The sequence below is a fragment of the Thalassophryne amazonica genome, chromosome 10, assembly GCF_902500255.1.
Source record: "Thalassophryne amazonica chromosome 10, fThaAma1.1, whole genome shotgun sequence".
In the NCBI taxonomy this organism is placed as follows: Eukaryota; Metazoa; Chordata; class Actinopteri; order Batrachoidiformes; family Batrachoididae; genus Thalassophryne; species Thalassophryne amazonica.
Window position 1 is genome coordinate 89,276,230 of NC_047112.1, and position 15,522 is coordinate 89,291,751.

The window sequence follows — 15,522 nt, forward strand, 5'->3', positions numbered from 1 at the left end:
ACACTGAGCATGTTTTATTCTGTCAATGTGCAGAAAACCTTTAAAAATTTGAAGGCCTGCTAATGTTAAGAAATAAACATGGAAATGTGTTAAAATTTGACATGTGCCAGGCAGTACCTTGACCAAGTTAATCTACTACTTTATTATTTGAAATGTGTGACATTTGATTTTTATTGGAATAACAATGCTGTGATGTTCCAAATATGAATTTGTGTTGACACTGATGAAGACACAAAAAACAAACACTGTATTTTAAATAAAAAATTGTAGGATGTGTGAAAAATGAAAAAAAAAAAAAAAAAGCAAAATTAAAGAGTTAATGCTGAAATTAAAAGGAAATTAACCCAAACACAAACACCCAGGTGGTTGCTCCAAAAGTAAATTTATGTTGCACTGAAACAAAATATATAAATTACATTGTGCCTTTACACATTGTTTGAGGCAGAATACATCTGTCAAAATAATACAACTTTGGGCCCTATCTTGATGATCTATGTTGCGCAACACAATACTCTCCATTCATCCTTTCTCATCAATTTGCACAGTCATGTAAATGTGGAAAATGAAGGGAAAGGGTGAATGGAGGGTATCAGAGTGGGTCCAATTCCACTTTGCTATTTAGCGGGCTTGTAATCTGAACGCAACACAGAACAAACTGCACAAAAGGGTTGGATTTATTTGTGCATTTAATCATGGGTGTGTTTTTGGGCATAGCATGAAATAAATCAGTGTCATCGGTTATCCCCTTTAAGAGCTGAAGGTATCAGGAAACCTGCGCATTGGTATTTAAAGACTCACGTAAGTGGTTTTCCGGTGAAATATCTGGTGCATCACTGCGCACCAACAGACACCAACCACCAAAGCTCTCTGAGGTGAAGCAGTGAATCACTAAAGTGAAGTTTTGCATTTTTCCAAAAATGTTTTATTTCCTTTCACAGTTGTTTTCAATTCAGTTTAATTGTATATACAAGCAGAATGTGTTTGCGTCACGAATCCCCCTATCTAAGGCACATGTGAATATTGCTCTACATGAATACCAGAACGACTGTGGTCTTCACTTGCAAACATGGTTTTGATGGTCTATGGTGCAATCATTCTCTACTGCTCCAAAACGGTGCTTGACCAGGCCTAAATTTTCAGCAACATGCCCGCGAGAGCATAAATGAGAGCAATCCTCGTTATTCACATGACGCGGATGCTGGGTGTGAAAATCAGTTGTATGCTACCAACTACACTTGCACTGCGCTGTGAGCTGCTTTGCAATGAAGATAGGGCCCTTTAACTGAGCTTGCTGCAGAAAGCTCAGAGTAATTTTGTGACTTTAACACTATTCAGCAATAAAGTGAATGGAATGATGAGCTACTCTGTGTAATACATATATACAAGTATAATGTCAAAACACGATTACATTTAAAACAAAACACACACAAAAATAACCCATTTACTGACATAATACAGCTACATTATGTCCGCTGTACTAAAAATACATTAGAAACTGTAAACAATCCTATCCCAATGTACAAACCAATTTCAAAGCATTGTCAAACAATTGCACATTTTGTAGCTGTTAAATATTAATTATAAACATTTTATCCACAGTTTTACATCAGCGTGTTAAAGCCACACTGTTTAAGTACAATGTTTGCATAGGTTTTTTTTTTTTATCTCCTGTCACCATTCCATAAAAAAGAAGAAAAGAAAAAGTAAAACGGAATTAAATGTAGCTTCTGTGAGAGAATATGTTGTGGGGTCTTTTGTATAGGAAATATTGGTTAGTAAATGTCTGGCAGGTGGCTGTATTTTCTGTCCCAGTATCCACCAGAAAAGAGCCAGTCCTGGGAGTTGGTGTGGGGGTTTTGTCCCTGGTGAAACCACCTGAAAAGATGGAGATGCATCAGCATTCAGCAGGAGAACAATCAGATCAAACAGAACATCACACCTCAAACAAGCCAGACAAGGACAGGAAGTACAAGCTGTCTCACAAGGTTATGGGGTCTGACAGTTTTTGTCATTTACTTTTTTCCTTTATGTACTTTGTATTGTTACGTGTGCTGTATTAATTAGGAAGGGGAATGATGGACTGAAGAAACTGAATGTGACATTTGAGTTATTCCATCCAAGGTCAGTGAGAACTGCTACAAGTTTAAACTTTCTGTAACAGAATTTAGAATAAACACAAGTTCAAAAACAAATAATGACTATGAACGTTTCAGCGTAATTACATCCATAAGTGATGATTTGTTTATGAATTACAGCGCTGTTTATGTATAATGAATACATTTTACAGGACTTTTTTTTACCTTCCTGTTTTATTTTGGTAGATGTCTGTCCTTGTTTCTGATGCTTTACATTTCCTGTTCCCGCCTTATTCAGTTGATTGCCCCTGCATTTGCCCTCATATCTCCCTGTGTATTTAAAGTCAGTCCTTTTGGCTCCGTGCGCCTGACTGTGTTTATCTCATGTTCTTTCTTCCTAGTAAACTGACAGTTTGATTTTTGGACACCGTTTAGGATTTATTTGCCATGGTGGACAGATTCCTGGTGTATGACCTTTTGCTTGTACACCTCGTTTTACTCGTTTGGACACTGTTGCCTCTGTGGACTAATTCCTGTGTACCAAACCTGTGCTTGAATCGCATTTTTACATTCTCTTGTGTCCTTTGAATGTTTCTCTGCATTTGGATCTCAGTTCATCATTTTTTTCCCCACAGTGCAACCAGCGGGCGAGACATCACTGTGTGCAGGGAGTCAAAGTAAAAATCTTTTGAGCACAATAACTTCTTTTTTAATGGCTTGATTATCACCAAATGTGGTATGTGTATAATATGTACAGCAGTATGCAAACGTTTGGGCACCCCTGATAATTTTCATGATTTTCCTTTATAAATCATTGGTTGTCTGGATCAGAAATTTCAGTTAAATATATCATACAGCAGACGAACATAGTGACATTTGAGAAGTGAAATTAAGTTTCTAGTATTTACAGAAATTGTACATTAATTATTTAAACAAAATTGGCCAGGTGCATAAATTTGGGCACCCTTGTCATTTTATTGATTTGAATACATTTAGCACTAATTACTGGAACACAAAACTGGTTTGGTAAGCTCACTGACCCTTGACCTCCTTACACAGGTGAAGCCCAACACGAGAAAGGGTATTTAAGGTGACCATTTGCAAATGTTTACCCTCTTTGCATCTCTTCTAATGAGTGGCAACATGGGAGCCTCTAAACAACTCTCAAATGACCTGAACACAAAGATTGTTCAACATCATGGTCTAGGGGGAGGATGCAAAAAGCTATCTCAGAGATTTCAGCTGTCAGTTTCCACTGTGAGGAACATAGTGAGGAAATGGAAGACCACACGCACAGTACTAGTTAAGGCCCAAAGTGGCAGGCCAAGAAAAATCTCAAATAAACTGAAGCGAAGGATGGTGAGAACATTCATAGTCAACCCACAGACCTGCTCCAAAGACCTACAGCATGATCTTGCTGCAGATAGTGTCTCTGTGCATCATTCAATTATACAGTGCACTTTGCACAAGGAGATGCTGTATGATGCTGTAATGCAGAGGAAGCCTTTTCTGAGTATACGCCACAAACAGAGTCGCTTGAGGTATGCTAAAACACATTTGGACAAGCCAGCTTAATTTTGGAATAAGGTGCTGTGGACTGATGAAACTAAAATTGAGTTATTTGTACATAACAAGGCGTGGCATGCATGGCTGAAAAAGAACACAACATTCTAAGAACAACACTTGCTACCTACAGTAAAATTTGGAGGTGGTTCCATCATGCTGTGGGGCTGTGTGGCCAGTGCAGGTACTGGGAATCTTGTTAAAGTTGAGGGTCACATGGATTCCAGTCAATATCAGCAGATTTTTGAGAACAATATTCATGAATCAGTGGCAAAGTTGAAATTGCGCTGGATCTTTCTTTTTTTTTAACTTTATTTTTATTGTTTTTAAAGGTTCATACCAACATTAACTCAACAATAACATCAGTCACAGTAACATAACAGTCTGAAGTTACAGATTTCTATAACAGATTGACAGATATTTTAGTACAATATTACAATATCAAATTGCTTGTCATATTTTTCCCCTTTCAGTTTAAGATTATAAGTAATTTTCTCCATCCCTGAAATATTTTCCACAATATTGATCCAGTCCTGTTGTGTGGGTGGGTCTGGTTGTAACCATTTCTTTGTGATTGCTTTTTTAGAAGCAGCTAAGATGATTTTTGTGAGATACATGTCTTCATTCCTCACCACTTCGGTTATGTTTCCCAGATACAACACCAGACATGTATCTGGAATTTCATATCCCAAGATTTTGGTCAAAGCTGTTTTGAATTGTTCCCAATAAGCCCTTATTTTTAAGCATGTCCAGAATATATGAGTATGATTAGCCTCCGTTTCCCCACATAACCTCCAGCATGTTTGCAAGCTTGAGGTTTGTCCACTCTTGATTTTAGGTGTAATAAAAAAACGGGTCAAATTCTTCCAACAGTATTCTCTCCACAGCAATGAGTTTGTTGTACTGTGTTGTGTTTCACACATCTTAAACCAGTTGTCATCTGTAATGTCTATTGCCAATTCAGTTTCCCATTTCCTTTTTATGTAAAGAGTGCTTTCTTCTCTACCTTCTCCCTGTGAATTGTAAAAAGCTGAAATTACTTTAGATGGATTCTGTTCGTATGCGCCTTTCACCACCCCAATAATACCTAGTGACTCATCAAACAAGTCAAATATACATTGTTTTTACAGTAGTCCCTTACTTGCAAGTACCTAAACAAAACCTTGTTTTCCATGCCATATTTCTCTTTCAGCTGCTGGAAGGACATCATTTTACCATTTTTCAAAAGAGTACAAATTGCAGCTATCCCCTTTAGTTCCCATTGTTTAAATGTTTGATCTAGTTTACCAGGCTTAAAATCTGGGTTGTACCTAAACCATTTTAGTAAAAAGGATTTTTCTTTTAGTTTATATTTTTCTAATGCAGTGTGCCATGTTTCTAAAGTAAATTTTACAATTGGGTTCATTTTTCCCCTTAATGATAACATAAACTGTTTGTCTGAGATGAGAATTTGAATTTTGTATCCCTCCACTTTTCCCTCAATGTCCTTCCAGCGTGCTTCGTAGTCCGGAATGCACCAGCACGCCAAGGATCTAAATTGAGCTGCATAAAAGTATTCCTTCAAATTAGGTAAACCCATTCCCCCTTTCTTTTTGGGGAGCTGCAATGTTGTATATTTTATTCTTGGCTTTTTGGAATTCCAAATAAACCTTGAAATCATTTTGTCCCATGCTTTAAATCGGTTTTGTGAAACAGGAAGTGGTAATGACTGGAACAAGTACAATATTCTTGGGAGAACGTTCATTTTCATTATTTGTATTCTGGAGTAGAAATGTGTAGGTAAAGTAGACCATCTATTCAAATCCCTTTTAATGTCTTCTTCTATTTTGTTGTAATTAGTGTCAGAAACTTCAGAGAGTGACTTTGTCAGAGTTATGCCTAAATATTTCAGGGTTTCAGAGTTCCACTTTAATTTATATTGATCTTTTATCTTTTGGGAAGGGGAGTAATTGAATACTAGAATTTGTGTCTCAGATATATTAATTTTGTAACCAGAGATGTATTCAAATGTTTCAAACAGGTGCATTAGATGTGGTAGGCAGTGTTCAGGATTTTGCAGAATAATAATCACATCATCTGCAAATAATCCGATAAGGTGTTGCTGGTCAGCTATCTTAACACCCTCTAAATTTGGATTTTGCCTTACCGCCTGTGCAAGAGGTTCCGCGTAGAGAGCAAAAAGTATCGGGGAGGGAACGCAACCCTGTTTAGTTCCTCTCTGTATATGTAATACTATCCGTTAAGCTGCCATTCACTTTGATTCGGGCTGTAGGTTTGTGGTATAATGTCTTAAAACACTGAATTGAACTATCATTAAAGCCAAATTTTCTCAATACTTCGTATAAAAACTGCCAATTAACACTATCAAATGCTTTTTCTTGATCTAAACTAATTAATACAGTGCTAGTGCCAGTTGTTTGGGCATTATCAATAATGTGGAGGACTCCTCGTGTGTCTGGCGCCCCCTAATGAAATCAGTTTGATCTACCTCAATTAAATCTGGTACAAATGCTTCAAGTCTTTTAGAAATAATTGATGCATAAATTTTGTAATCCACACTGAGGAGGGAAATGGGGTGAAAATTTTGACAGTACTCTTTATCTTTGCCTTCTTTGGGTAAGATTGTAATAATGGCCTCTCCCCAAGATGGTGGGGCAATGCCATGTTTTAGTGTCCAATTAAAGCAGGATAAGAGGAGGGGTTTGAGATCTTCACTAAATACTTTAAAGAATTCAGATTGATACCCATCACTGCCTGGTGATTTTGAAACCTTTTGTTTAGAAATGGCTGCCTCTAACTCTTTGTCTGTGATCTGTGATGTGATTAGTTTGTTCTGGCTCTCCCCGATTGAGGGCAGGTCAAGTGAATCAAGAAAATGTTTTATGGTTTCAGGATCAGCAGCTGCAGGTTGAGAATATAGTTTTGTATAGTATTTTTTAAACTCATTCTCTATCTCTTTTGGTTTAAATTGTAGGTTATTATTTTCAAGATTTCTAATTTTATTTACAGTCATTGATATTTGTTGTTTTCGCAGTCATCTGGCTAATATTTTGGCTGCTTTTGGCCCTGATTCGTAGTATGTTTGCTGTGTAAACCTTGACTTTTTTTCAACTTCTTCTCTTAGTATTTTATCAATTTCTTTCCTGACTGTGGTTATTTGTTGTAAAGTTCCTGGGTTGCTGGTGCGTTTGTGTTCCTCTTCAAGATTTTTAAGTTTTTCTGTTTTGCTCTCATAAGCAGCCATTCTAGCCCGTTTTTGTGCTGATGTGAGCACGATCAATTTTCCCCGCAAAACTGCTTTTAGTGCATCCCAGAGTATGACTGGGGTCACATCCCCTGTATCATTTTCATCTATATATCTTTTGATTTCTTCCTTTATACTTTTAATGTTGTCGTCTTGGTTTAAAATACCCACATTTAATCTCCATATTGTATTTATTTTCCTGCTGTTGAGGTTGATTTTAAGACTGATCAAACTATGATCTGAGACATCTGCTACATTAATTTTACATTCTGTTACATTATGAATTTCCTCAGCATTGATTAAAAAGTAATCTATTCTAGAATAAATTGAATGGGGAACTGAATAGTGTGTGTAGTCCTTAACTTGTGGATTCAGTGTCCTCCATACATCAATCAGTCCCACTTCTTGTATTATTGTGTTCATTAAATTAGTCATGTGATTTTTGCACTTTTTAGTACTGGTTGTATCAATATTCCGGTTCAAAACAACGTTACAATCACCTGCACATATTAATAGATTAATAGGTTGAATAGGGTCTTAAAGAAATTCTTATAACTCTCCTGGGGAGCATAGATGTTTACCAAGGTAACCAGTCTATTTTCCAGTTTACCTTTAATTATTACATACCTACCATCTTTGTCAGTTATCTCTTTAGCTAAATCAAATTGAACAGAGTTGGTGATTAATATAACTACCCCTCTTTTTTGGCTAGGTTTGTAGGAGCTATAATATGTATTTCTGTATCCAAACCTCTTGAGTTTTTCATGTTCTAGTGAAGGCAAATGTGTCTCCTGTAAAAGTATGACCTGGGCATTTTCTTTTTTAAGCTTAGACAAAACCTTACTTCTTTTTATTGGATTATTCAAGCCATTTACATTCAATGACACCAATTTAATATTATTAAAAAGCATGTTCTTTCCCCATATTTGAATTGTAGTTCTCCAGACGTCTAACACCGGCCTGAACAAATGGCCAACAACAAAACACCAAACATCAAATAAAATACAAATAAAAAGGAAAAAATGTCTGACTCCCAAGTTAGGGTGAACTCTTCACACCCTTTGTCCCCGTTGGAAGGCTGAGGGGAGATTCTCTTCGTGGAGGGCCCCTCCTTGGTGGCGAAACACGCAGTCTCTGAAGTGATTTCTTCAGCAGCTTATCAGCAAACTGTAACACTGAATCTTTTTCAGTCCCCTCTTTGATGTTGTAAATGCGGATATTATTTCATCATGCTCTTCCTTCCAGATCTGTCAGTTTATGTTGCATTATCCTGTTGTTTGCGATCACTTTGGTTAAAGCGTCCTTCATGGCTGCGGTCAGCGTCTCAGCCTCCCCGATACGTGCCTCAGCCTCGCTTAGCTTGTTTTCCAGTGCATTAGCTCGTTCGGTATTTGCTGTAACACTCTGGTATATTTCAGTTTTTAAAGCCGCCATCTCAATTTTCATGTCTTCTCTCAGTTCTTCACGGATTTTCTGGAAGTCTTGCTTATTCTCTGTGCGGAATATTTGTAGTTCCATTTGAATCTCTTTTAGCTTGTTGCTAATGCTATCCGCACCTTCACATTGCTGTTCGGGGTTTTCCATTTCCTCCTCTTGTTGTCGTGTTTCATGCTTTGCACAAATTCTGGTCCACTTACCCCCTTTCATTCCAGATGAATTTGGCTAAAAGAAAACCACGCTGGTCTTGAATATGGGGTCTTTTTCTGAACTTTGCTATCGGGCACTCTGAGTTATGCTGCCATCTTGTCTCGCTCGCTATTGGAAGTCGCGCTGGATCTTTCAACAAGACAACAACCCTAAACACTACTCAAAATCTAATAAGTCGTTGATGCAGAGGAACAAGTACAATGTTCTGGAATGGCCATCTCAGTCCCCAGACCTGAATATTATTGAAAATCTGTGGTTTGATTTTAAATGGGCTGTCCATGCTCGGAAACCAACAAACCTGACTGAACTGGAGATGTTATGTAAAAACGAATGGTCCAAAATACCTTCAACCAGAATCCAAACTCTCAATGGAACCTATAGGAAGCATTTAGAGGCTGTTGTCTCTGCAAAAGGAGGCTCTACTAAATATTGATGTATTTTTTCTTTCGTTCCCCCAAAACAGTGGACCACACCCACAGTGATGGCATTCCTAAATCATTTACCTGATTAGGATTTAATTACACTGAAATTAAAGCTGCAATCCACATTCAAAGCTCATAGACATTATTTTCTTTAAACGCTAATATGTTTTGATTGACAACTCAAATGACAAAACCTGTCACTGAAATATATTTGGACCCAAGTGCATATGTACAGTAGGTAGGGCAAAAACAACGAAATTGAGTTCCATGATCACACAGTGAGTCAAACAGCAGGAAGTTCTAACCTTGGGCCGAGGGCAGGATTCCTTTACACCAAAATGAGGAAGCAGCAGAAAAATACAGAGTTAACTTTAGCATCTCAAACCAACCAAATTATGAAATTAAAAACAAACAGACAAACCCCCTCCCCTCCACTAAACTAAAGACAGAAATTTCACATTGAAAACTCCAGCACAGGTTTAATTTTAGGGCCCCTTCACACATAACATGATTGAAGCCGACTAGCGCACAAAGAAGGAATTGCATGCCACTCGTAAAAAATCGGAGCTGCCTCAAACGCCTCGTACAGCTGTCACCACAACCATTCGCGCATACCAGCGACCAAAAGACAGCGAGTGCCCTGTGAGTGCCCATTCGACCCCCTCTTGGCAGGTGTCAGCCAAATTCCAGGTGCCACACATGAACATCCAACACCACTCGCTGGACACTTAGAAAAGGTGGGGCTATTTGCGCTCACCGCACGATAGTGGAGTGCAGATGACCACATTCGAGCTGCCTGTGAAAATTGTCTAAGTGCAACACGAGTGCACCATTACCAAGCAACACACATGGGTGTGACTGTGACGAACACCCACAACACACACACACACACACACACACACACACACACACACACACACACACACACACACACACACACACACACACACACACACACACACACACACACACACACACACACACACACACACACACACACACACACACACACACACACACACACACACACAAATGCCATGTAATACTAAAGACTTATTTTCCCTTTCGTATGGCGAGCATACTGACATAGTATGTTACTATGCTTTTTACTCTTTTAAATTCATTTTATTAGTAAATGGAGTGGGCCGCGGCCTCAACTTTATCTAAAGTCTGGGTCTTTTAGTGAAGCATAGGGCTAGTGGCCGGCAATCACCTTAGTATTTCTTCTGTTTTTCTTGTTGCTTAATGCTGACTAATTATTTTGTTGTCTTTCCGATGCCTGATTTTTTTTTTATTCTCTCTGTTTGAGGTGCGGCTCCATCCAGAGATGCACGTGGCATCTGTTTCTATAACCCTCCTGTCCTGTGCACCGGCAACATTTCCTGTATATTTGTTTTGTGAATTGTTTTGTAAATTGTGTCAGCAGCATGCCCCAAGCAGAGGGCCACCCCTTTGAGTCTGGTCTGCTTGAGGTTTCTTCCTCAAATCATCAGAGTTTTTCCTTACCACTGTCGCCTGTGTGCTTGCTTGGGTTGGTAAGGTTAGACCTTACTTGTGTGAAGCGCCTTGAGGCAACTTTGTCATTATTTGGCACTATATAAATGAAAATAAATTGAAACTGAAGAGTGTGGTGTGTGCTCCCCCAACACAAATGGCTTGTGGAATGTCCCCCCCCCACACACACCATGACCCGACATTGTGGCTGAGTGCGATCGCTGTCCAGCGCAGTGCACAGCTGGAACAGCTGACTGCTGTGTACTGCAACTCAGCTGATCACATGAGGACCGGCGAGCGTCTGTGCGTGCACGGCACGGTGTGAAATTAATGAGCTGGCTAGGCAGGCTGATGTCACTTCCACCATGTAAACTGTAATTTACATGATAGACAGAGTGGAAATTAAATACAACAAATAAGGGTAAAGCCATAAATTCTTCATGTGTTCATTCACTTTGCTAATACACTTTGCTGTGGACATACAGCGCCTGTCAGCTGACCGCCGACTATCAGACCTGACCGTGCACGCAAAGAGTTAAATTAGAAACACAGACATCAGACAGATGTAGGACAAAATTAAATAATGCATACAACAATAAAAATCACAGAAAAAAGGAACAGAGTGAGCCTTTTTTCTGTGAGCTGACGAGGGCTGCAGACAAATGTAGGTGTGTTCCTGTGACCTGCAGCTGTTCAGATATCTGTGCTTGCAAGTCACAACTGGAGAACACCTGTAGTGGCTTGTAGAATATGACCTGGCATAACTTTACTGTGAGGCGCAGATGTCAGCATGCCGTCCTCGCGTGGAAATAAATTAAAACACATACTGCCTGTTAGCTGATCACCGCATCAGCGCACCACAATGCTGGACGTCACCGCGAGCTGCGTGTAACTGCGGGATTTCCCCGCATTGTAATAATTAAACTACATATCACATTTGCAATGCAGTTACCAGCAGATCACTGCATGCTGGACACACCATGCCAGCTCTTCAGGGTAATTCATGTAAAACATAAAAGGAAGAAGAGTAATCCACGTCATTTCATTACTTCCTGGTGTACGTCTAAGTCCACTCTTTATAACAGGAATTACGTATTATAAATTATGGTGTTTTTACATTTTTTTGCTCCGCTGCTGTGTGCGCGACTTTCCACGTGCTCGCACTGTGTTCGTGCGCGCGAACATGAGTGTAGAAGGAACCGTCGCAGTGGTATCGTGCACAACTGTCTGACCGCGTGTCCCTCCCGACAGCAGGCGAAATTTTTGCGGTTCCCCATTTTGTTTTTTTGTTTGTGGATTTTTGGCCGTTTTCTGCGTCTTTAGCCCAACTTCGTTATGTGTCATGTATGTTACGTGTGAAGGGGCCACATCAGCTGAAGACACCAAACAGTGGTAGAAATAAAAAGAATTTCACATATATTTGAATATTACGTGACACCCTGATTCAAGCAGTTTAGAGGAGAGATATTTTTCTCATCTCACCTGGTCTTCCACTCCTCATCACATTTTGCGCGGTTTTTGCGAGCACCTCTCTGTTTTTCTTCCAGCCTTTTCTTCTCCTCGCTGGCCAGATCTATTGGCACAGTGGACAGTATTGAGTTTCAGAGAATCAGAAAAGGGAATTCACTTCCAGATGTGGGCACTGAGCATCGTTACCGATGTCTCCGTTCTCCATGGCTCGTATGTCTGGTCTGAGCCTGCAGTCAGTTTGAGGAATAACTCCCTCGATCTCCTTATGCAGCTCGTTCAGCTGCATCGCAAATGATGTGAAGCTGTACATCTGTGGTTAACATCAGAGTCAGTGTCAATATTAAAACACATCACACACATGGTAAATACAGCGGGCCCCGTGCAAGAACATTTCCAGAAATTTGTCTAAACTTTAAGGACAAAGGGCTCATAAAAATGGTTCCCCGTGCACCCCCTCCCCCCACCACCCCGACATGCACACAATTCAGGAAATGCTCATTAACTCCAGATTATTGCATAAATTATGTAATTGTTGAATGCCCTCTGTGCATAAACCTCACACTCATCCATGCACATGGTGAATTTGCATAAATAATGGCTGAGAATACCATATAGGACAATGCGCCCCACCCATACTGTAAATATCAGCAGTGCCCAATCAAGATATGGCTTTGGAGATTGGGGGGGGGGGGGGGGGGTCATTTAACATAGGTTGGTGGTGGTTTGCCCGGAATGCCTGTTTGGAACATTTGTGCGCCTCTGGGAGCCAGTAGGTTGTTCATGTGCATGTCCCCATGGCAAAGGGGACTTCTACACATTGAGTGAGTTTTGGGATTGTTCCATTTCCTCATTGTTGGACTAATGAAGGAATAAATTCACTTTTCCTTTGTTAAAGGTTTGAGGTTTATTAACATTTTGGATGGACTCAAAACAGTATTTGTTCAACAATAAAATGAATCCTCAGGAACAAAACTAGCTTAATAATTCTGCAAACAGTGTAGATATATTACAATGAAAAAAGAACCAACTTACAATGTTGGTTCAATTGGTAACATCTAAATGAATTACGTTGTTTGAACTTAAGCTAATAAGTTAGATCTTACAAACTTAAGTTCAAACAACTTAATTCATTTAAATGTTATCAACTGAAGCAATGAATTTAAGTTGGTTCAATGATTCTCTTTTTTCAGTGTACAACTGCAATTAAATAATGTCAAATTAATTATGATGTGTAATTTATGTGGGACTTTCAAAGTCCACTACTTCAACGTATTGAAATACACAATAAATTACTGAAAACTGCGCAACTCCTACTACATGTCTAATTCACTTGTAGATTTTGTTTGTACCTATAGCAAAACTCAGTTGTTCTTGCAAGAGGCCCAGTGTTTTGATACAAAATGCTACAATAGCTGGTATGACCTGGGCAGAGTTGGGCGGTCTGGGTGCGATTCTCCACAGCTGCTGGCTGCCAGGAATTACTTCCACAGTGTCTGTGCTCGGAAAAGGAATATGATCGGGATCCTCACTGCAACTCTAAAATATCATCAATTAACTCAGCTAGTAGAACTGAAAATAATATGTACGGTAATCACATTCTCTGCAGGATACCGTTTGTGACAACAATAATAAACTTTAATTGCACAGCACACATCAAAGTGCTGTGAAGCAACAGAAAAGTGATTTTAATTCTAACACCTACAACATGCATGATTGACAGACTTTCCAATGAAACTGATTAAAATTACCACATCTTGCTGTGGAAGACTAAATAAATAAGATTATCCAGAAACTCCTTCAGCACTGTAACAAACACAGAAAATTAACAAGTTTTTCCTGTTGACAAAACTCATAATGAACACTAAAGGTGTGCACACAGTATCTTCAGTCAGGGCAAAAATGAAAACCACACTGTATTTAAATCAAAGAAAGAAAGACTAAAAATGAATTATAAACAAGTTGTAAATAACTGTACAAATAAGTAATTGTAAAATAAGATGATTAAAAAACAAATAAATACATCAATCACATGAAATGCCAGTGTTATTACTTAGAAAAACAGACAGGAGCATCACAATGGTCACAATGTAATGAAATGTCAAAAAATCTGATATTTAGGACATTAACTGACCACAGACAGACCCATATACAAAAATAGGGTCAAGAGACCCCAAAGTTGTTTAGACAAAGAGTAATTTTGACCAAATATGGGAAAAGTGGCATTATTGATTCAAGGTCGGTGTAAATCTTTGTGTAGGTAGACACTGATTCAAATAATGTATGAGGTCTGTTAGAAAAGTATCTGACCTTTTTTTTTTTTTTTTTTGCAAAAACCTGATGGATTTGAATCAAGTGTGCTTGCATGAGCCAACCTTGAACCTTTGTGCGCATGCGTGAATTTTTTCACGCCTGTCGATTGCGTCATTTGCTGGCAAGCAGCATTTGTGTGATGTCGTGTGTAGTGCTCTACAAAACCATCTGATGCCCATATCATCGTCACCGAAAGCCGTCTGAATCTTCCAAATGGTTTCCACCTGGCTGTCGCCCAGTTTCTGGCAAAATTTGATGCAGTCGCGCTGCTCCAGTCGTTCCATCATTTTCCTTGCAATGAAAATCCGCCGAGAGCACTACACACGACCTCACACAAATGCTGCTTACCAGCAAATGACGCAATCGGCAGGAATGAAAAAATTCACGCATGCGCATGAAGGTTCAAGATTGGCTCATGCAAGCACGCTTGATTCAAATCCATCAGGTTTTTGCAAAAAAAAAAAGGTTGGATACTTTTCTCACAGACCTCATGTCTGTGAGAAAAGTATCCAACCTTTTTATTTTATGTAAAAAATATATGGATTTGATTCATATGTTTTTACGTCAGCCAAGCTTGACCCTCCGTGCGCATGCGTGAGTTTTTTCACGCCTGTCGGTTGCGTCATTCGCCTGTGGGCAGGCTTTGAGTGAGCACTGGTCCACCCCTCTCGTCATTTTTTCATTGCAAGGAAATGGCGGAATGATTTGGGCTTTGTTCCATCAGAATTTTTTCAGAAACTGTTAGAGACAGGCAGCTGGAAACCATTCGGAAAATTCACATGGCTTTCGGTGAAAATTTTATGGGCTTCACAGAGATTAAGGAGTGTTACTACAGCTTTAAAGGAGACCTGCATTGAAAAAAATGCAGTCAGATTTTTTGAACAAAAAATGACTTACATTTACACATGAGATCCTTCTGAATGTAGTAAAGTAAATCTGGAAGCCCAGATCTGTCATTCAACGGAGAAATCTTCATTTGAAAATGACAAATTTACAGCTAACATTTAGCCCTCCGCAAATTGTCCCTCTCATCATGGACGCTGCCGAGACGTCACGGACAAGACCCTCTCCCAGCATGCATTGCGCCAGTTGTAATTTGTGGATTTACGTCAGTTTGCATCTGCACCTTTTTCTTGTCTTATACGGAAGGATCTGCTTTTTTTAAAACTTCATATTGTCTTGTGGCACGTTTGGTGAGTACACATTTCTTTTATTTGTGCTTGAAAATTATTTTGGGGGACTTTTTCATACGCCCGTTTGATTGAGTGGTGTCGCAATGAAAATCTACTGTCTTTCG

The 15,522-nt window shown here is 39.2% G+C and overlaps 1 protein-coding gene across 5 annotated transcripts in view; it reads right to left on the reverse strand.

The window, feature by feature from the left end:
- Positions 1-359: 359 nt before the first annotated feature.
- Positions 360-15,522, reverse strand: part of osbpl1a (oxysterol binding protein-like 1A) — a 105,443-nt gene continuing 90,280 nt past the window's right edge. For 4 of the 5 annotated variants that reach the window (XM_034180456.1, XM_034180454.1, XM_034180453.1 and 1 more), the window contains 5 exons: positions 13,338-13,451; positions 12,102-12,225; positions 11,928-12,018; positions 9,257-9,277; positions 360-1,875 (listed from right to left, as the gene is read on the reverse strand). In XM_034180456.1, the coding sequence (XP_034036347.1) occupies positions 1,773-1,875; positions 9,257-9,277; positions 11,928-12,018; positions 12,102-12,225; positions 13,338-13,451 (453 nt within the window). In that variant the 3' untranslated portion in view covers positions 360-1,772. The remainder of the gene's footprint in view (positions 1,876-9,256; positions 9,278-11,927; positions 12,019-12,101; positions 12,226-13,337; positions 13,452-15,522) is intronic. The other variant, XM_034180455.1, reaches the window with a different exon arrangement.